The following is a 21165-nucleotide window of genomic DNA, read 5'->3' as shown; positions in this document are numbered from 1 at the left end:
CTGTAACTTGAGGTGTTTTTGTGATATATGGATCGGCCTTTCTCCGTGTCAGGCTTTCATTAGCATTAGCAAAGGAGAATTCTCTTTATCAGGGAAAAAACATTTCTCAACACTATGCTCTGAACACCTGCTGAAACAGGGAACTTGAGAGCAGCTGGGACTTACGCTTTCTCCATCCCTCCTGATAGTTCAGGGTTAACCCATCAACCTGCTCAAAGCTGAAATGTGGTTAGCTGTGCTCTCTTGATTTTCCTGCCACAGGCAGCCAACTGCATGGGTCTTAATTTCTTCAACTTTGTGTCACTGTATGCTTTTCAACGGGCACCATGTTCCAGCCCAGAAACAGCTGGGGTTTGGGGTTTGGGTGTCAGTGAGCTGCTTTGGACTAACAAGTCCCTTAGGATCATTACTGTTTTACAGGGATTTGATTTACTTTTGTTAGCTTCTGTATCACATCTGCAAAGGTGCTTTTATTGTGTTGCTCATTCCCTATGTATTTCTGAGTTCAAGATTTTAACATTTCAAGGTTATTTTCTTTGAGGATTGCTTAACCTTCATTTCCCTGTGCTAGGAGGGAGCCATAATGCCAATCTATTGGATCTCTGGGGAGATGCACAACTCCTTCAATGTGACAGTTCATTTGGAAGGGCACAGCTCTGGCTGTCCTACCCCACATCCTTGTGTGCATCACCTGCTTTCATAGCATAAAATAGCATGGGAGGGAGTTCCTCTGACTCAGTGACTTGGAAGATCAGCAGCGTGGCTGAACTTTCACTTGCATTTCCTAACTCTGAGTGTTAGAAATATCTTAGGGAGGAGCTGGTGGAGTTTTGAGCTCAGTAGTTGCAGATGCTCTTTGGTCAAGGAGTGGTGATGATGATCCCCAGATAACTTGGCTCTGGCTGCCTGCTGCCACAGTCGACATCCATGGATGCCCAGAGTGGTGTCACCAGCCCCTGATGTTAGGTCCCAGGGACAGGAAAAGCCTATAAATTCAGAAGAGCTGGATCAGTTTCTGTGTCTCCCCAAGTCAGATCTCCAGGAAGCTGCCTTTGATTTCTGTCTCTTCTTCCTTCAGTCTCTCCTGAGATAAAGCCCTGACTGTGTGTTAGTTTAAGCATGTCATAAACACATATGTACTTCCATATGCAGTTCTGGTATAGAGCTCCTGTGCTGTCAGGGTGACAGGCTTTGCTGGTGGGATGGGTCAGCTTCTGTGTGGTTTAAGCTTAGGTGGGCACTGAAAGTGGTGAGGTTTCCCTAGGGAGACCTCACAAAGGGAGTGGATGGGGAGCTTGAAGTAGAGCCAATATTTGATGATCTGCTTGTTCACTTTATTTTGGTGATAGCAAACAAATCTCAAAAAGAGTATTGGCAAGAAAAGCTTGGTTCTAAATGCCAAGATTATGTTAGTTTTTAGTGTCCTTCTCTGTGCTGCAGAAGTGTGCAGCCCATACTTTCATCCACAAGGGGTGAAGGTGAAGCAGTTTTAAAAAATATTAGTTGGGTTTCTTTTCTTTCCTTTTTTAAAAGGAGCGATTATCAGCTGAAACACAGTGGCTTGTTCTTGATAGCTGAAAGGCTGGACTTCCATTCTAAGGTGTTACCTCAGGTGCTTTTGTTACAAACCCTGCAGAGGTGGAGTTTTTTTGCATTTACACCCCCAAATAAACCTTGCAACATTCCTGTTGCACCTGAAGGAGTGGCTCCAATCTAAATACATGTTTCTGACAGCTGCTGTTCTGCTGGCAGCGCTGTCAAGCAGCTTAGATGGGGACCTCAGTCATCCAAAGCTTCCTTCCCAGAAGTTGCTTTTGCACGGGCAGACAACATTATCTCTGCACTGTCAGTCCCACCTGATGGCAGGTAATGGTGATTTCTTGCTGTATGCAGGGTAGCTGAGGGGGATGATATTGATGAGAAATGCTGTGCAAGCTCTAGAGTACACCTGCAGTTTGCATTTAGCTCATGTCTGCTTTTGCAAGAAAGACAACTTGTGCCTGCAGCAGCTCGGGCACCAGAGAGCAGCTGTACAGACAAGAGATGCAGATGAAGAGTCACCAGCCTTGGAGTGGAGCACCTCTGCAGCTTGACAGTGCTGAAGTGCTCGATGTGGTGGGCGTTCCTTGGGGAATGTGTCTCTCTGTAAATGCAGGTGCAGTGTGGTAGACATCGTGCCTTTCATGTGTGGTGGACACATTGCCTTGCAGCTGCTGTGCTCCTGATGGGCTGCTGCTCTGAACAGTCTCTGATGGAGCATGTGAGTGAAGCAAGCAGGAGGCTAGCTTGAAAGATATCCTCCGGCTTGCTGGTCCATGCTAAACAACTAGCATATTGCAGGAACCATCAATCTTTGTTCTGGCTGTCTCCTGAGGCCACTTTGGTGTTGCCTACCAGTCATCAGAAGAATCATTACTATATGGCCTCTTGTCCACAAACCATGCATGGTAGACCACAGGGAGGTGCAGTCCTTAGCTCACCATTGCTAGCTTCTGGACTACCAAAGGTTTCAGCCTGACCAGAGTTTCCTTGGAGAGTGCAACACCACAGTGGTGTTGTGCAGCTCCTCTTGCTACATATCTGATACAACTTGCTGTGTTCCTCTGCAGGAAGGAGCATTGGAAGCTGCTGGGCAACCTGAAGACCACAGTGGAAGGTTTGGTGTCCACCAGCAACCCAAATGTCTGGTCCAAGTATGGTGGCTTGGAACGGCTCTGCAGAGACATGCACAGCATCCTCTACCACGGGCTCATCCATGATAAGGTAGAGCTCTGTCCTGCCAGCACTGTTGTCTGTCTGGAGCAGCATGGGTGCCTGTCATGAGCAGGTAGCGTGGTCCTGCTGCATCTTGCTTCAGTGCTCATAGCATGGAGTGGGCACAGTGCTTGTAGCAGTGTGGGAAATGATCGAAGCAGGGACTGAGCTTGCCTGACAATTGCCATGGTTGTCAGAGGGACTTGAGTGTGTATTCTTTCTGTCTCATCCACCTTCAGGGTGGTTTCTCTAAGTACCTGTGCCCCTGTGCTGAGGCCAGCCTCTCTCTCCTTTCTTCCTGCTGCAGCCTTGTGATTGATTTGCATTTGCAATGAGTCAGCCCTGTATTGTTTGCCCTTGGACAAGTCCCCAGCGAGCCCTGGCAAGAGAAACCTTGCATCTTTGCAGTTTCTGGTTAGCGGTGTTAGTAACAGGAGCTGGCAGCCAAATCCACGCTCTGTGTGAATGGGCTATCTTTTTCCAGGCTCTCATTGTGCTTTGCAATTGCTCACCCAGTGATTCCCCCTTCCATGCCTGCCTGGAAGAATTTTTCTTTCCCACTTGTGTTTGGAGCCCTGAAGATCTCCGCTTCAGCTTGCAATTACCAGCACAATTAATTTACAGTGGAAAGTTGAAGTATGTCTGCAGGGTGTGCCTGGGGCCAGGCTTCCCATTGGTGGCTCTGCCACTCAGGGAGAGATGCAGAGGAGCCCCAGGCAGCTTGCTTGGGTCCAGGAACAGGCTTATAAGTGTCCAGGAAGCCCCAGGCTTGCAGCTCATCCCATCAGGGTGCTCTGCGCTTCGGATCTGTTGAGTTTGCAGTCAGCATTCATTATGGTGCTGCTCTGTTCCTGTTAGTCCTCAGTGGTATGAACCAGAGACCTTCTTTGGAAGATCCACAGAGGAAGAACCTACCTTTTATATGTGAGGAGTGCTGTGCTCCCTTCTGATAGTCATGCTATCAATAGGCTTCAGGAGGTGAGATTTAAATGATTTCTCTTTGTCTGTCTATTGATAACAGTTCATGCCAGACCTGCAAAGCAGGACCATGTATTGCTTTCCTCCATGCTTTCACTGTAGGCAAAGACAGTTCTTTCACTTAGAAATGTCTCTCCTACTTGGACACCAGTCAAGCTGTAAAAGCTGCAGAGAGGCCTGTGAAAATACAGCTTCCTAAGAGCAATTTTCTCATAGTTGCTCTAGTGAAACACTTTCTTTTACTTATTATTTTCTTACCATCTTTTTTTCCTGCAACTGGGAATAAATAAACAAAAAGTTAAAAAATAATCCATATGTACATGTTAAGAGAGCTAGGGTAACAAGTTTTTAAGCTTTTGAATTAATTTTATTTATTTGTCTAGAAAACTCCAATTCAATCTGGAGGACTGAAACTGCCATGGTGGTTCTATAGTTTTAAAAAAACCAAAACCACGCCCCCCCCCAAACAAGTAAACCACAAAACAGAACCTATTCCTCTGATGCTTGTGAAAGAGGAAACACAGATGGAAGAAAAAAAATAATCAGTCTTTTGGTCAAGAAAGACATTTTTGGGCTGTGCTTACACCCAGTAGTGTGGTGAAGGAAACAACAACTCTGTTGCAGTTCCTTTTTAACAGGAAGAATAACTAAGAACAAAATAAATCATTGTCTGAATAATACTGAGTCAAGAAGCTGACAGAAGTGCAATGCCAAATCTCTTACCTGGGGCATGCAGCTGTGCTGGGGCCCTTGGTGCTGACTTGCATCAATAGATAGCAGTGGTTGCTGGTTTTGGTGGGATGTGTTTGCATGTTGCCCTTTGTGTCCTGTCACTGAGGACTGACTCTGCAGTGCTTAAACATCAGGACTCTTCTTCAGATCCTGGCTCCAGAAGGAAAGGAAATGGTGACGTGGGAACTTGGTCAACCTTGAACTTGGCAGACCTGCAGTTGGTCTTTAGGTTCCTTATTGCACTGCAGCAAGTGAGACCTTCAGGCTTTGTGTCCTGTCCCAAGACCTCTGCTGTCTTTGCAGGGTGAGGGACTGGGATCCTACCTGGTGGAAGAAGAGAAGCTCAGGGGATGTGTTTCTGGTCACGTATAGGATGACCACAACTGAGAGGTCACCGTGGGAGAGGCAGGAAACAATTTATCTACATCATTCTGGTGTTTTTTGACTTGGTCCTGTGATCTACCAATCTGTGTCATACACTTGCTTTGTTTCTCTTCTGTAAAGCAGTGCTGCTCTTCCTCTGTCTGTTTTCTGGCCCATCTTGCCAGGTTTAGGGGTTGTCTTCTTGTAGGAGTGAGGGGCTAATGGGGGATGTTGTCACTGAACTGGGAGTGGAGTGGTGGTATCTGACCATGCGTGTCCTGTGCAGGTGTGCTGCAGACAGAAGGATTACTGGCACTTTGTGAAGGACATTTGTTGGCTGAGTCCTGGCTCTGCTCGTCACCTGGAGAAGGTGGGTTCCAGTGGGGTGGCCTTGTGTGCCCAGTGGGGAGAGGAGAAGGGAGCTGGGCTGCAAGCCTCGCCGGTGGGATGGTGTCACCTTGGCTGTTAGCCTGCCATAGATAAAGCAGCTCTATGGCTTGTGGAGGCTTAAGCAGTCTGTTTGTGTACAAGTCACATCCTGGGAGATCAGCATGGCCTGGGTTGAGACAATTGGCTGCTTATTTCTTACACTTTTCAGCTCAGCTCAGCTGGCTGCAGTGGCATCACCAAGGGAACCAGCACAAGCAGCCCTTGTGTATACACAGGGTGATTCATGTGTCTGTGCAAATCTCTAAAAGTCTGGGCTGTCCCATTTCTGGCTTGTGCCTTGACCATGCATTTGGTTCTTCCATTCCTGGCTCGTGCTAATTGCTAGCACACAGGATCACTCCTGGTCATCGACTGCCCTGTGTTGACATCCAGTGTCTCTGCCACGGCTGGGTGCAAGGGCCTGACCACTGGTGGTTCCTACATCCAGCCTGCTGATGCAGGGAGGTGAGCTGTGACTCCAGTTCTTCAAACAGCAGCAGCTCAGGCGTTGCTGTAACCTTCCCCAGTAAATGTGTCAGCAAGAACATGACCATCACTGTCAGGGTCAGGTTAGATTTGGGAGCGTGGGGTCCCTCCAGGTCAGGAGTGAGGCACAGGGGTGGGAGAGCGTGCAGGAGAAATTCAGATTGTTGGTGGCTGTCAGAGGACTTTGGTTGCTGGTTGACCTTTGGAGTGTTATTCCTGCCTGGTGCTTTTGCCTCCCTGGTGGCTGGGCAGCTGCTGGGACATATCCTCCTTCTGCTGGTGGTGACCAGCGCAAGCAAGCTGCCAGGGGGTAACCAAAGCTGTGCAGTGAAACAATTCCTGCTCTCCTGTTTGCCTCTGCGTCCCCTAACCTGTGCCTGGCATCCTTTTCCAGTTCATCAGCCTGCAGGAGAGCAGACAGCCTGACCCAGAGGGCCCAGGGGACCAGGCCATCGCACAGCTGTGGCTGCAGCACAGCCTGCAGTGCCACTGCCTGTCAGTGCAGCTGAGACCACTCCTGGGGAACCAGCAATACATCAGGAAATTCTACTCAGGTAAAGAGAAATGGGCCCTTTCCTTCTTGTAGGAAATACCTAGCTGGTGGCATTTCCAAGCCACATGGGAGTGAGGGGAGCCAGCAGTAAAGGCGGCTTGCATGTGAGCAGCCAGTGCTGTCAGACACTGCCGGTGAGAGGGACCCCCCTGAGCAGTGGTTTTCTCTCCCCAGACACTGCCTTCCTGCTCAGTGACGCCCACGTCACAGCCATGCTGCAGTGCCTGGAGGCTGTTGAGCAGAACAACCCCAGGCTTCTGGCTCAGATCGACACCTCCATGGTGAGTTAGGACCCCAGCTTTACAGCTGCCTCTCCCCAGACACTGACTGGCTGCGGCTGCTTGTGTGAAGTCTCATTCAAGCCACATGGAGCTCTTGGACAAGGTGGTGGGCATGAACTAGCCAAAGGACTTCCAAGAGGGGAGGAGAGTGGTGAACTGGTCCCTACACTGCCTCTCTGAGCCTGGCAGGGGTCAGGGTAGGAGAGGTGACTCTGTGGAGTCTGTAGTGAGATGGCTTCATTCTGGTGGGCATTAAGGATTTGAATATGAGGACCTGAGGACCGCTTTCATGTAAGAGGCACCTCTAAAACCCTCTCTAACAGTTCCAGGCTTCAGGGCCAGCAAGTAGAGCTGCCTGGTTTTGATGGACAGTTGTGCTCAGAGTGGACAAGTAGTACCCCCAGGACACCTGCCTGCCTACTTCTGCTGGTGATGCCACTAAACCCCCATGCAGCCCCACATCAGGTGCCTCCTCCCCAAGAGAAGGGAACAGCTGCACAGAGCTCTTAAGAGCAATTAATGAGGCTTTGCTAAATGGGGGCTGTGTTCTTTCAGCTGGCTGGCACGTCACTACCATCCCTGTGTGCCTCAGATCTTCCTGCTGGGACAAGAGAGATGTGTGACCACAACACTGAAGGATATGAGAGCCGTCTGCCTGGGGTTCTGGGCTGCCAGGATCGTTCCACTGAGAGCCTGGTAATTTCTCCATGAGCCTGCTGTGTAGCTGTGAACACAGAGCTGCATCCCTTCCGCAGGCACCTTTCCCTCCCCGTTCTCCTGCCCCCAGAGCTGCTGCATCTTTTGCTGGCTGGTAGCCAGGCACTTGCAGGTCGATTTCTTTCTGTTGCTGCTCCATTGACAGTAGCCCCATAAATGCTAATTTATTAACGATGCCACCTCTCTTCAGCTTACGAGGAAGAATGATGGTCCAGCTCCAGTGACCAAGAGCCAGAGCCTGACTGCCCTCCCTGCATCCCCATATGTCCCTGCTGCAAGCTGTACGCAGCAGCGCTGCTTTGGGTCCTTCTCCAGCCTCCACCATCTAGCCTCCTCTGGCCTCTCAGGTAATGAGGGTGGGCTGGGAAGCTCAGGATAGACACAGAAAAGACTGCCCTTTTTTCCTGCTTTTGGATTTGTTGTTAATGGGTGTGAAAAGATCTCTGCCAGTGATGGGAGGGAGATCTCTTGACCTTTGCCCGCAGTGGGAGGACATGCCAGTGTGAAGCCACAAGCTTGCTGCTCTAGTCTGGTCTGCTTCTACCAAGGTATGTGACAACCTGCTTCTGCCTCTGTCCAGACAGGAGACCAGCGAGTTCCTCTGTCAGTTCGAGTGCCAGCCAGCCCCAGGACCGCTGCCCATCCAGCCGGTCCTCCTCCTTCAGTGAGGGCAGGTCCCCTCTGGAACAGCCTGGCTCTGTCAGCCACTTCCACATTCCTTCACCCAAAGACCCCTTCTCTCCGGCCAGTGAGATGAGCTCCAGCACCACCAGCCAGAGCGAGGACACTTGGACAGGGAGTCAGGATGATGCGCAGAGCGATGCCAACGATGGCCCAGAGTACCTGGCCATTGGCAACTTGGGGCGCCGGGGCCGGGGCAGCAGTGCCAGTACCAACAGCACCAAGAGCAGCAGCTCCAAACTCTTCTCCTCCAGCAGCTCCCAGAAGCTGGACTCTGTCTCATCCCTAGGGGAGCAGGGGGCAAGTGGAGGTGAAAGCAGAGGCCTGAGCTTGTTGCGCCGGTCCAGCTTCTCGGAGGGCCAGGCGTCAGCTCCGCAGAGCCTTCTCAGGAAGAGCCACGTGCGCTCACACTCAGACACCAACGTGGCCTCGGGGAAGCTGCACGGTAATGGGGCAGCTCTTGTGCTATGGCTTCGGGGTGTGGGAGTTCTTGCCACCGGGAGGCTGATGCTGGCCACTGCTTTGACTCCATGGATCAGGCCAATGAGAGGAACAGTGGGCGAGCAGCTGGGAAATTCGGTGTAGCCTTTGCTTTCTCAGCTCTGCGGTGGAGGGATGGGCTGACATCTTGCTTCCCAGAATGCTCTGGGCTGCTCTAGTGTTGGTATTGACAGATTGCACCAAAAACGTAGAAAATGACAGCAATGCTGTGGGTTAGTCACCCTGCTTCTTCTCTAGCTTTGCCTGGCTGGGGCATGGAGCCATGACAGGGCACTGGGCTGGGGTTTGGGGTCACTGTACTGATAATCTGCTGAGTTCTTCTGTGCTCTTGAGTGGGTGAATGCATGTTTTGGGGGCAGTGGGATGTGAGGGGACAACCAGTTTGTGGGAGTTGGCCCCACCAGTGCTGCCTTCATGGGAGGAATGGAGGTCCCTGTGTAATAGTAACCAGTCTGTCTCTTTTCTCTCCCTTAACGCTGCCCTCCTCCTCCTCTGTCTGCTCAGGAGGCCTCAGGGATATCACCATTATAATAGAAGATCCAGTGGCAGGTTTGGGAGCCAGTGCAACAGCCCTTCATTAGTAATCATTGCATTAAATTCAGGATTTTCATCAACCCTTTAGTGTCCATTTAGAAAACAAAGAAAAAAATTCTTTCTTCTCTATGTCCCAGCTGGTGCTTTGAAGCATAGTCAGGTTTATGCATGCAACCTGCCTGAAGATCCCAGCTTGGGGTTTGGGAGCAGTGGATCAGACCCAGAAGGGTGGACGAGTTCCCCTGCATGGCATTAGGGAGTGCTCGCCACCAAGTCTCTGAGCTGTGTCCCCTGCCCTTCCCTCTACCCCTCAGCTTCAGGAGCCAGGAAGGCTTGAGGCAGGTTTCCTCGTGAGCAGAAGTGCTGGGGTGCTGTCATTCCTTTCCTTCACGTGCATAAAGAGTCAGCAGCTCAAAAAACTGGGCTGTTCTCTTTTACATCTGTTCAACAGTGGCACTGGGTTTGTTAAGCTCACATCTGGGTGATGGGAGCTCTAATGCTGGGAAGTCTCCTTCCTGGAGGCAGTGGACATTCAGACAGACGTGTCCAGCCCCCTGTCCTCCTCCAGCACAGGATACTGAGGGCTCGCTTTACCCTTCAGCTGTAGGCTAGGTTGCACATGGCATCCCCCAGGCTGGTGATCACAAGGTGGTTTCTGTACTGGTTCTCAGCGGGCTTGAGGTGTCTGCAGGATACCCTGCCAGGCTGCAGTGAGTAGCTGTGAGACCTTCTGACCCTGACAGATCTTTGTCCCTCAGCCTGTGGGGTGAGGTCTCCACTCCCCATCCTGTTGGCTGCTGCTTCATATTCTTGGCAGAGAGATGCTGGGTTTGGTAGGCTCAGGAGGCTCCAGCCACATCAGGGTTATGGCACAAAGCGGGGAGCAGAGAGGAATAGGAGACTGAGAGGATCGAGTTGCCCATCTGTTGTGCTTGTGCCCATCGGCTGATGCCTGCTCTGTGTCCACACCTGTATGCTCCTGTTCTGCTCCAGTCAAGGTGTTTTCAGTCTCCTTCATCAGTCCTCTGTCACCCAGCTGCTCTGTCCAGGTGCTCCCTGGGACTGTGGCTCTCTGTAGAGCACCAGCCCTTGTTGGTCTCCTGTCAGATCAGCTCCTGGCGGTCTCTGCCAGCTCAGCCTGGCAGGGAGTTGCACCTCAGCGTGTGTGTGGGGCAGAGCCCTGCCCACAGCTTGTGTAGGTCACCTTGAGCACTGTAGCCCAGACTCCAGGTAGTGTGCAGGGAACTTTGGCTTGTCATTCAGCAAGGCCATGTCCTTCAGTTGCCTGCTTCTGCTATTGTTCAGGCTGCATTGCACAGCTGGGATCCCCACAGATCCCTCAGAGGCTCAGGTTTCCTCTTGTTCCCTGACCCTGCCCTGGGGAATAACTCTTCACTTGGAGGTGCTCCAGCAAGAATAGGCTGGCAGAGGCACTTGTTGGAGCCTGTTGTATCCCCCAGATCTGTTAGGGAGTAAAGAGAGGAAGGCCAGAGACTCAACTGCTCTGTGAGTTTCATGAGCTTCTTTCCCCTTCTCCTGTCCTACCTGAAATACCCTTCAAGTTTTGTCCCCTTCTGGGCTTGTCCTCAGCCATGGCATGGAACAGGAAGATGTCCCTCCTTGCTTTTCATCCATTTGTGCCTGCCTATGTGATGCTGAGACCCTTTCATTTCATCCCATGTAATGGCTGGGCACTTCTGGGATACTGATGTGTGCCTGGTGTCATCTTCCCTTCCAGAGTCTCATGGTGATCCAGGTGGAGGGAGAGGGCCAGTGTCTGCTTCCACACAGAGCAGTGAACTGAGCACACCAAGCTCCCTCTACATGGAGTACGGTGAGTACAGCCAGCCTCAGCGGGGATGCTTGCTCAGGGCAGGCTTCTCATCAGATGCAGTGGCCTCAGCTTCTGCCATGGGCTTATGGGATGCTGGTTGGACACTGGCATGGCTTGTTAGCATGGGGATAGCAGCAGGTCCCTCCCTCATATGTTTGCCTCTTGCTTTTCTAGACTCTGGACAGCATCTCAGCTCAGGAGAAGGGATGTTCAGAAGACCCTTGGAAGGGCAGTCCCTCATCAGCTACCTCTCAGAGCAGGACTTTGGTAGCTGTGCAGACCTGGAGAAGGTGAGAAAGACAGCAGCAACCTGTAGGCATTGGAGAACATATTTTACTGCAGAGTCAGTGATGCTTTCTTCTGTAGTGAAGATAATCCCACAGTATTTGCTGCTATAGAGTGCACAGAACTTCAAGGTTGAGTTCTCAGTGGTGTCTGGCAGCCAGGATCTGCCCATCCAGCATATACACAGCAGCTTTGCAACATGTGAGGCTCCTCAGAGGCATGTGCTGACTCCCAAGGTCAATGTCTTACACATCCTCTTCATAGGATGCCTCTTGTGTCTTGTGAGTATTCTGGAGCTCCAGAAGGCTTTAGTTGCTAGAGCCTCATAGGTCAGGTTTCATGAGGTCAATAGGGATGAAGATCTTTTCTACCATCTTCCAAGAGTAATAAACTCTTCCCTGTAACAGGTAGGGAACAAGATTTTACCAAGCCTTCCTTGTTTCTTCATGGTATGGCCTTGAATACTTTTGCTCTTGCCTTGCAGGAGAATGCCCACTTCAGCATCTCGGAGTCCCTGATTGCTGCCATTGAGCTGATGAAGTGCAACATGATGAGCCGGCAGCTGGAGGAGGAGGAGGAAGATAGTGACAAGGAGATCCAGGAGCTTAAACAAAAGATCCGCATTCGACGCCAGCAGATCCGTACCAGGCACCTGTTCCCTGCCTACCAGGAGATGGGCTCAGACAGTGGGTGATGTGTTTTGGGCTCATCAGCTAGTGGGATGTGGGGTTTCTGTCTGTTGCCCATCCTTATTGCATCTTAAGGGGGCCTACAAGAAAGCTGGTGAGGGACTTTTTAGGGTGACAGGTAATGATAGGACTAGGGGGAATGAAACAAAACCAGAAATGAGTAGATTCAGATTGGATGTTAGGAAGAAGTTCTTCACCATGAGGGTGGGGAGACACTGGAACAGGTTGCCCAGGGAGGTGGTAGAAGCCTCATCCCTGGAGGTTTTTAAGGCCAGGCTGGATGGGGCTTTGAGCAACCTGATCTAGTGTGAGGTGTCCCTGCCCATGGCAGGGGGATTGGAACTAGATGATCTTTGAGGTCCCTTCCAACCCTGACAATTCTGTGACTCTATGATCCTACCTTCTTGCTTTGTGGGAAACAATCATATTGCTACCAAGGTCTTGCAGAGATTTGTGAAACTCTGCTGCTCTGGAAGACCCTAAGAAGTCTGATGCTGTACGTTGGTGACACTTGTGCACTGCTGGGGCTGCGTTAGAGAATGTGATTTCATTTTGAACCCATAGGTTTTCTATCTTTGACCTCCATCCCTCCCTGCCCTGGCCGTACCTGGCTATCAACTTCTTCCTTAGCTATCAGTGACCCTTCAGACCACTTGCATTGATGGCCTGGCTGTGCTGCATTTCTCTCAGGTCTTGTGGCAACAGACAGCGAGTCCCAGTTCAGCTCCCATGGCTCCATGTGGCTCTCTGACTCTGGCTCTGCAGAGGACGTGGAAGAATACGAGATCCGAGGTAGGGGGAAAGGCAAGAAGAGTCAGCTTCTTGCGTAGAGACAGACCTCTCCTTTGTGTGGTTGTGTGAGGTCAGTCCTGCTGAAGAAGAACATGTCCCTCTGGCCTTCAGAATGGCATTTCCCACACAAATGGCTGAATTATGAGTGGGAGCAGAGCAACGAGTTTCCCTCATATGGTGGCATGACTCTCTTTTGAAATCCTCTGTAACCCTCTCGCATTCATTGCCTCTGGCTGGTAGGTGGTTTCTGTTGCACTCTCTGGTCCACATAGCAGCTGCTGCTACTAGAAAGAGATGGGAGAACTGCCATCCTACTCTCCTTCTCTCCAGGCAGTGGGAACCATAGCTCTGATCGCTTGACTCTTGAGTGGCAGTGGTGGGCACTGTAACACCTGTACTCTTTGCTCCTGGCAGCTTGGGTGGCTGAGCTTATTGCCCACAGGAGACCTCTCTGGGTCCCTGGGTGTTTCTTCCCTTTAGAGCAATGTTTGTCCTCCAAGGTGGATGACTTAGTTCTCAGCGATATTTCCATTTCACTGACTTTAAAAAGAAGATGGAGCAGTCCAGTCTTCAGTTATAAACCCCCTGTCTCTTGACTGTTTACAGCAAAGCTCTCCTTTCAGCCCTTGAGGGCTAGATTTTGGTCTCAGCTTTGAAGCCCACAGAGTGGTGTGTGAATTCAGCTGCAGGCTTGTGTCATGCGAGTGCTGCTCTTGTATTATGCCCGTTCTGTTTGGCCTGGCTGAAGCACTGAAGCCAACTGTTTTGTCATCACCATGTTATGCAGATGGTAACGATGGATCTAACCTGATTCAAATGTCCAAGAACGGCATCTCAGTGTCAATGGCTTCCTTGTTCTCAGGTAGTACCCCACAAGTGTGTGTGCAAGGTGTGTGTGTGCATGTGCACACTCCTCTGAAATCTGCCTGACTGGGGAACTGTGAACAGATGTCAGCGAGGAAAGCGGTGGCAGGATGATACGGCAGGAAGGAGCAGGCAGGAGGCAGAGGAGCACTGCTGTGGGCTCCATCCCTCAGGGTGTTTTGTCGTGCAGTATTTTGGATGGAGCAAGTGTGCCTGCTGTGGTGAAGAGCTGTCTTACCTGAGGTAGGGTTTGGCAGGCTGATGGCACAGCTTTTTAGCTCTGTAGCTACTGAAGGCTGAGCCTGTGCTGTCCGAGGGGAGTCATCTACAGTGTGGGACCAAGCCTCCAGCCCAGGTGTCTTGAGGAGTATTTTCCTGCTTGGCTTGGCAGAGCTGGCTTGACATAGCTCTGATATGAACCATGGCCAACCCTTCTCTTCCTGCTCAGACTTGACTTGAATATTTTCCAGAAAGCAATCCTGGAGGGAGAAGTAGTGAGAGAGACAGGGCACAGACAGTTTATTCACCCTGGAGGCCTTGGGCACTGGGATCACATGCAGCCAGGTCTTGCTTGGTGTTTGTATTGTTTACAGTACTACTACATAATCCTTCTGGTCTGCTGGCCATGTTTAAATAACCTTCCTGTGCTCCCTGTTTGCTGTAGCAGGGGAACAGCCTGCATGGGCAGCTGCTGATCTGTCAGGTGTTCAGCATCAGCACATTGCTCCTGCTGGCCCTTGGAGCTTCCCAGTCAGTCTGTCATGTCCTGTCTTTACAGGCCAGAGGTTTGATCTGGGGGGTGGGGCGGTGTTCATTCTGGCCTGAAGCTGACATATGGGGGTTTGGGTGATGTCCTTGGGTTTGGGAGCTGCTCACAAGCCTCCTGAGGACTATTCCACCTGGTGATAGCTTGGCAGCTTTCTGGGAGTGTCTGCAGTGAAGGTTGGGGAGCAGGTGGTGGCGGGATCCCACTGCTAGTCTCCACAGGAACCTGGTGCCAGATTTGGCTCCCTCTGCCACCCCTGTGCCTGAACATGCTGGCTCTGCCTCCCTATAACACTTGGCCCACAGTGTGCTATGTGTGCCCTGATGGTTGCTGGTGTTCATTGTAGTGTAGGAGCATGCAGCACCTTCCTGTGCAGAGCTGAAAGTAGCAGAGCATGGCAGGTATTGTCTGGCTGGTGCCCTGCGTGGTCAGGAGGCTACATTTGCCTCAGTTCCCTGTTTTCTGCAGCTGGAAGTCCATCCACGTGATGTAGGTATGTGTCTTCCTTAGCATTAGGTGGCTTTCCTATGCCTGTTTCTAGCAATGGATGTCAAACAAGGAGGGTCAAGTATCCGTGCAGAACTCCACTGGCATGAGCCTCTAAATTTATGGGCAGGACAGGGACTTAATCCCCTTGCTGCCGGGGCAGCTCCACTCATCCTAGGAGAGTGACAGCTCAAGGGGTGGCCTTTGCTCAGCTGGCTGTGTTTCACTTGGCTTGGCACACGGTTGATGCCTGGCCAGGATCAGATGATTCTGTGCAAGTTTGTGTAGCTGGTCTGCTTGGGATGGAGGAGTCACAGCTGTGCCTCCCCTAGCCTAGCACTGGGTCTGGGGAGCTGCAAGCCTGTGCTTGAGCATGGTGTGGTCACTGCAGACTCCATTCCTAGAGCTCCCCAGAGGTGCAAACCAGGAGACCTGCTGGACTGAAGGTTGTGGCACTGGCCTCTGTCCTGTCCTGACCTGTAGTACTTTTGCCTTTTGTGTCCTCCTTCCCTTTTTGGGAGTCTGTCTGCAATGAAGCAGGGTTTCTGCCTGCTTCTGCCTGCCTTGTACTGCTGGAAGAGGCTCCTGTCCCAAGGTCCTTCCACTGTTGTGATTGATTCCCTATCAGGATTTAACCTACTGGATTGAAAGAAAAATTAAGGTACCGCTGGGTATCTGGTACCTGAGGCTAGCACCAAGGATGGATGAGAGGCACTTGGGCTGTTGGGAAGCTGATGGAGAGGTGGAGGGAGGCTGCTGGCCTGCTCTCTGCATGGATGCTGACATGTCTCTGGAGTGCTGGGCTTAGGCTGCCAGCCCTGGCTGTGTAGTCACTGACAGACTGGAACAGCCACCCACCTGATCTTACAGGCTGTGGTCAGGCAGAGAGAAGGGCTCTGCATCCCACTGCTAATCCCCTGCAGCACCTGTACTCTATGTAATAGAGACCTACCAAACCTTCTTGCTAACCTTGCTCTCCTACCCTCCCAGCTTCTGTGTCTTGTTTCAGGCCATGTCACTGCTAGGTCTTGGTGTGTGACCTCTACCAGCAGCCACTTGTTTCCCCAGGCTCACTGTTTTCACAGCATCCCACCATGTCCTTCCCTTGTAACTGACAGGTGGCTTGAGTAGACCTCACCTCTCCTTGGTGCTCCATGCCACTGGTAGAAGTTGCTGCTGTAGTTCACGTGCTTTTGAGCGGCTTCACGAGTTTTAAAGTGAAGCTTTGATCCCCTGCCCTGCCCCATCTGTTCTACCTTGTCTGTTTGTGATTCAGATGCAGACATCAAGAGGAACCCAGACTCCAGCAGGAAGTCCTTTCTCTCCTCGGAGTCCATGTACGTCTTCAACTCGTGGCAAGATATTTCGGTACCAAGTTCCCCTTCCTGCCCAACTCTGTTCTTCCACATGCACCAGCTGCTGGTTTGCACTGGAGTGGACCTCCCTCCCCTTACTTAGTGGGGCACTGAGTCCTAGTCTTAAAGGACAGCAGCACCTGGGATGATAAAACATTCATGTGAGGTACATATGATATGGTCTGGAGTCAGGAGAGATGCCCACACCTCCTAGTAGGTAAGAGGCTAGGGAGACAAGCCACCACAACCCAGAGGATCTGGACAGGCTGCTGGCTTGCAGCTGCCTCCTCCCCTCTCAGCAGAGATAGCCTGTTAGGCTATATGGTACTGCCACCTTTTCTCCAACCCTTGCTGCTGGCTGTCACCCACAGATGGAACTGCTGGCATACAGCACTGCCCACAGGCTCTGTGCAGTGCAGTTAGCAGCTTAACCCTGAAGTGCCCAGTCCTTTCTTGGCACTGCCCTGGGGCAGGAAGGTGGGGGCAGTGGGGAGGTGAATCACAAGCTACTCTGTTAATGCTGTAAAAGCAAATTCCTTTTGAGATGCAGGGACCCCTCTGCTCGTTGGGTGATACAAATCTGCGTCCATGCTTGGCAGCTTGGGTCTGTTTGTACTAGGAGAGAAGTTATTTCTGGCTCACACAGACACTGTCTCTTGCTTTGCAGCTTCCCCTGCAAACAGGCATATTTGTAAAATCTATTTTGCCTGCCTTTCTAAACAGTTGCTGTGCCATTAGCTAGCTTTGCCTGGGGGCAGCTGCAAAGACAGACATCCACCCATTTTAAGCCTGTGCAGCAGTGCAGAAATAAGGTAGTAGAGCTGAATGGAGCATCTTTGGTTTGAGCTGGGACCACCACTGGGTTGTGAGGGTGACACAGCTGTGAGACCCAGTACTAACCACTTTCTTTGCTATCTAGATCCCACTCCTTTCTCAATTCCAACTCAGCAGAGGCTGTGGCCATGGGCTTGCTGAAGCAGTTTGAGGGCATGCAGCTCCCAGCTGCCTCTGAATTGGAGTGGCTGGTCCCTGAGCACGATGCTCCACAAAAGGTAGGGGTGTGAGTCCCCAGTCACAGATTGCATTTGCTCTTACCCTAACCCCTGGCTTCTGCCAACTGTCAAGGGGCTTTGCTAGTCCTGGTAGTCCTTTTGTGGAGCTGGAGGAGGGATTTTGTCCAGGCTCTGGAACTGGATGCAGCAGAGCAGGGCTCTGCCACCTCAGCCTCATACAGCAGAGTGCCTGGATTCCTGAGGACATCCCTTCTCCAGCCCCTGTTCAGCTGGAGCAGCAGCTTGGTGCCTGGCAGTTTTCCAGAGGGCTGCAGCTGCACGTTTCTGGCAGGCCAGCGAGGTGCGTTTTCTTTGGGATAGCAGGCAGGGATCTGATGCTCTTGCCTGCCTCTCCCAGCTCCTGCCCATCCCTGACTCTCTGCCCATCTCTCCTGATGATGGAGAACATGCTGACATCTACAAGCTGAGGATTCGAGTGCGTGGAAATCTGGAGTGGGCCCCACCGCGACCGCAGATCATCTTCAACGTTCATCCAGCCCCAACGTAAGGGCCTGAGGGCTCCTGGGGACCTGCTCTTTCCATTTTTTTTCCATCAAAACTAAGGCTGATTATCCTGTCCTTCCCACTTGATGGCCAGGGATTCTTTGTTCTGAGCTTGGTAACTCTGCAGTGGTCACCATCAGCAGCTGGTGCTGTGAGATCAAGCCAGTGCCTGATGCCAGTGCCCTTGGTGTGTACCAAGGCACAAGGCTTTTCCGTTTGGATTTGTTGTCCACGCTCAAGTGGCAAAGCATGTGGCCATCTCTGCCATCCAGACCTGTGCCAGTGCCTGTATTCTAGTGCCAGGTGCCATCAGGGCTGGACTCATGCATGTATTTCTGTCTCTGAGCAGGAGGAAGGTGGCCGTGGCCAAGCAGAATTACCGATGTGCAGGCTGTGGCATCCGAACTGATCCTGGTAAGTGCTGGGACCCTGACCAATAGCTGCAGAGTGGGGAAGATCCTGCAGACAAGTGGGAAGAGATGCAGTAGGTGGGGAGTGGCAGAGCTCAGCTCAACCTTATAAGGAAATGGTGCACTACCTTTGCCAGCTCTGCCTGTGCAGTAGTGTGCACTACCCACAGAGGAGCCTTCTTTAGAAGGTCATGGGGCAGGTAGAGACAAGGAGCAGCCAGTTTGTCCTTTGGAGGACATTTCAGACATTGACTCTTCTAAGGCAAAGTCATCTGTTGGGGTCCTAAAGCTCCCAACGGGTTCTGCTGTAGGTACAGCTGCAGAAGTCTTTGGCCAGCCACCTTTCCTGAATGTGTAGGTAGATGTGGCTGCGTGAAACTGGACTGTGGTCCCAAACGCCTCTGCGGTTGGCAGGAGGCTTGCAGACCCCAGGGTTGAGCACTGTGGGGCTGGAGGAGGTACCAGCAAGGCAGGCTGGCTTGCGTGTTGGACATGCTGAGCAGCATTGGGAGGCCAATGTGTTTGGGCAGAGCTTGTGCCTCAAGTGACCTCCCTGTCTGCCTGGATCTGGCCAGATTACATCAAGCGGCTGCGATACTGTGAGTACCTGGGGAAGTATTTCTGCCAGTGCTGCCATGAGAACACCCAGATGGTCATTCCCAGCCGCATCCTGCGCAAGTGGGACTTCAGCAAGTACTGCGTGAGCAACTTCTCCAAAGACCTGCTGAGCAAGATCTGGAGTGACCCCCTCTTCAACGTGCAGGATATTAATCCTGCCCTCTACCGGAAAGTGAAGTCTCTCAACCAAGTGTGGGTAGGACCCTTTCCATGCCTTCCTGAGTGGGGTTTGGGTGAGGTGGGTAAGCTGTATTCCAGGGAAGCCAGGGAGAAGCAGGTATTTCCGGTTTTGAGGCATAAAACCTCAGCACCATGGGTTTCCATTTATGTCCTGTCCTTTGTCCAGCAACACAGGGATTTCAAAAGAAATTTCTGCCTGGTGTCCAGCTGGGCTTTGGTTTATCTCCTGGAGCATGTGACAATGGTTGTGCTTGCTTTGCCCTGTGTGCTGTAAACATTCCGGTGGCAAGGGAGCAGCAGCCGTTTCATCAGTGCAGGAAATGGGACAGACCTGCTTGGACAAGGACTGTGCTGTGTGTTCTGATTCTCCTGTCCCCCCTTCCTCTCCAGCTGCTGCGGATCCAGCTTTTCCACATGAAGAACATGTTTAAGACGTGCCGGCTAGCTAAAGAGTGAGTCCTGGGCTGTGGGATAAAGCTGTTTTCCTGTCCTGGATCTGTCCTGTGGCAATTTGCACTGGGGATCTGTGCAGTCTGGGCAACGAGCAACAGGGGCAGAGGGAAATGGAGGAGAAGAGAAAGCAGAAGCAGTGCAGAGATGGGACTTCAGGGGGTTGCTTTGCTCTGAGCTGTTTTCTCTGTCCTTGGCAGCCTCCTAGACTCCTTCGATGCAGTGCCTGGCCACTTGACAGAAGATTTGCACCTCTACTCACTGAGTGACCTCAGTGCCACAAAGAAGGGGGACCTGGTGCCTCGCCTGACAGAGCTCCTGAAGGCAGGCAGCCTGCATGTTGAGAAGTGCATGGTAAGACCTCCTCACCTGCCTCCTGCATGGCTCCACACCCTCAGGAGCAGGCTTTGCTGCACATATAACTGATGGGAAGTCCTTTGACATGCAGGGCAGCCACCAAATTAACTGATTCAGTAGTAACTGCTCCTGCCTGCTCCACAGAGTTCCTACCCAGCACATCTGGGATTTTTGTTACTCCATTTTGGCTCCTCTACACATGCCAATTATGAATTGCTGCGCTCCATGCTGGGAAGGGGCTGTAAGACATAGTTAGAGCAGGGCACCATGTCCTGCTGTCCCATTCTGCTCTGTCTCCTGCCCTACTTGCTAGGGAGGTGAGCATTTAGCTGCTTCCTCCTCACCTTTTCTCCTTCCAGCTGTGCCAAGCCAAAGGCTTCATCTGCGAGTTCTGCCAGAATGAGAGCGACATCATCTTCCCCTTTGAGCTCAACAAGTGCAAGACATGCGAAGGTGAGATGGAGAGAAACAGGGAGAGGACAGACCCTGGGGCTACCAAGGTCTGCCTGCATTTTGGCATTTGTGCTAGAGAGGTACAGAGCCAAAACCAGAGAGACCAGTGTGCCTCTCTGCAATGCCTGTGTCTGCCACACATTGTCTCAGCAGCAGATCAGCATTCTAACGGTGTTTGGTGAGAGCTGCTGCTGTGGAGGAGCAGTTAGGTCTCTTCCTGGCCACACTGTGTGCTGCTTGTCCTGGCGGCAGCAGGCAGTTGGGTTGTGACTGCAGTGATTTGGTGTCTGGGGAGCCCTGGCTTCCCTTCTACTGTGGATACAGGAAAGCCTGCAGCCTGCATGCAGCTCTCTTGCTCCTTCTTGGATAGCTGGAGCTGACCTTGTAGAGCAGGGAGAGCCTGAAGATGTCTGTGCCCAATTTGGCCTGCCAAGAAATCCCCAGGTTCCTTCAGGAGTCATCCTTGATAATGGACAGCACTAATGGCCAAGCAGCACTTGTCCCTGCAGCTTGGGACCAACCTAAAAACTGGCTTGAAATGGTTCTTGACAGCATGCAAGCCTTGGTTTGGCAGGAGCAGTGCTAGAAAAAACTTGGGGCAGAGTCACTGTTTTCTTGGGGAATGAGGAAAGTTCGGGGAGGGACCTCATGCAGAGCAGGAAACCTCCCACCTGTACTCCCAAAGGCTTTGCAAGCCACTGCAGGAACTCTGCAGCATGACCTCCTCCTGCTTCCAGAGCGGTCCTGGACACCCACTTCTGGGGCTTATTCTGCCATGGCCTTGGATTGAAATATCCTTGTGGGCAAGCCCGTGGCGTACAGAGAGTCAGGCATCCTGGGTCAGCCTCTACCACCTCTCATACATGCTCTCCCCCCTAGAGTGCAAAGCCTGCTACCACAAATCCTGCTTCAGATCCAGCCACTGTCCCCGCTGTGAGCGGCTGCAGGCCCGGAGGGAGCTGCTGGCCAAGCAGAGCATGGAGTCCTATGTCTCAGACTATGAAGATGAGCTGGAGCAGCCAGAGGTGGTGGCAGCCACATGAGCATGTTGCAGCAGAGGA

The 21165-nt window shown here is 51.9% G+C and overlaps 1 protein-coding gene across 1 annotated transcript; it reads left to right on the top strand.

The window, feature by feature from the left end:
- Nucleotides 1-2718: 2718 nt before the first annotated feature.
- RUBCN (rubicon autophagy regulator) lies at nucleotides 2719-21165 on the top strand. Its single transcript, XM_054385940.1, has 20 exons — nucleotides 2719-2763; nucleotides 5114-5197; nucleotides 6137-6296; nucleotides 6470-6576; nucleotides 7484-7640; nucleotides 7874-8419; nucleotides 8980-9024; nucleotides 10748-10843; nucleotides 11018-11133; nucleotides 11613-11814; nucleotides 12508-12609; nucleotides 16002-16062; nucleotides 17000-17132; nucleotides 17491-17636; nucleotides 17986-18050; nucleotides 18622-18860; nucleotides 19235-19296; nucleotides 19495-19648; nucleotides 20011-20104; nucleotides 20984-21165. The coding sequence occupies exons 1-20, from the start codon at nucleotides 2725-2727 to the stop codon at nucleotides 21145-21147; spliced, it is 2772 nt and encodes a 923-aa protein (XP_054241915.1). The 5' UTR covers nucleotides 2719-2724; the 3' UTR covers nucleotides 21148-21165.

The sequence above is a fragment of the Indicator indicator genome, chromosome 13 (assembly GCF_027791375.1).
Source record: "Indicator indicator isolate 239-I01 chromosome 13, UM_Iind_1.1, whole genome shotgun sequence".
Taxonomy (NCBI): Eukaryota; Metazoa; Chordata; class Aves; order Piciformes; family Indicatoridae; genus Indicator; species Indicator indicator.
This window is presented reverse-complemented; position numbering and strand designations above follow the sequence as displayed.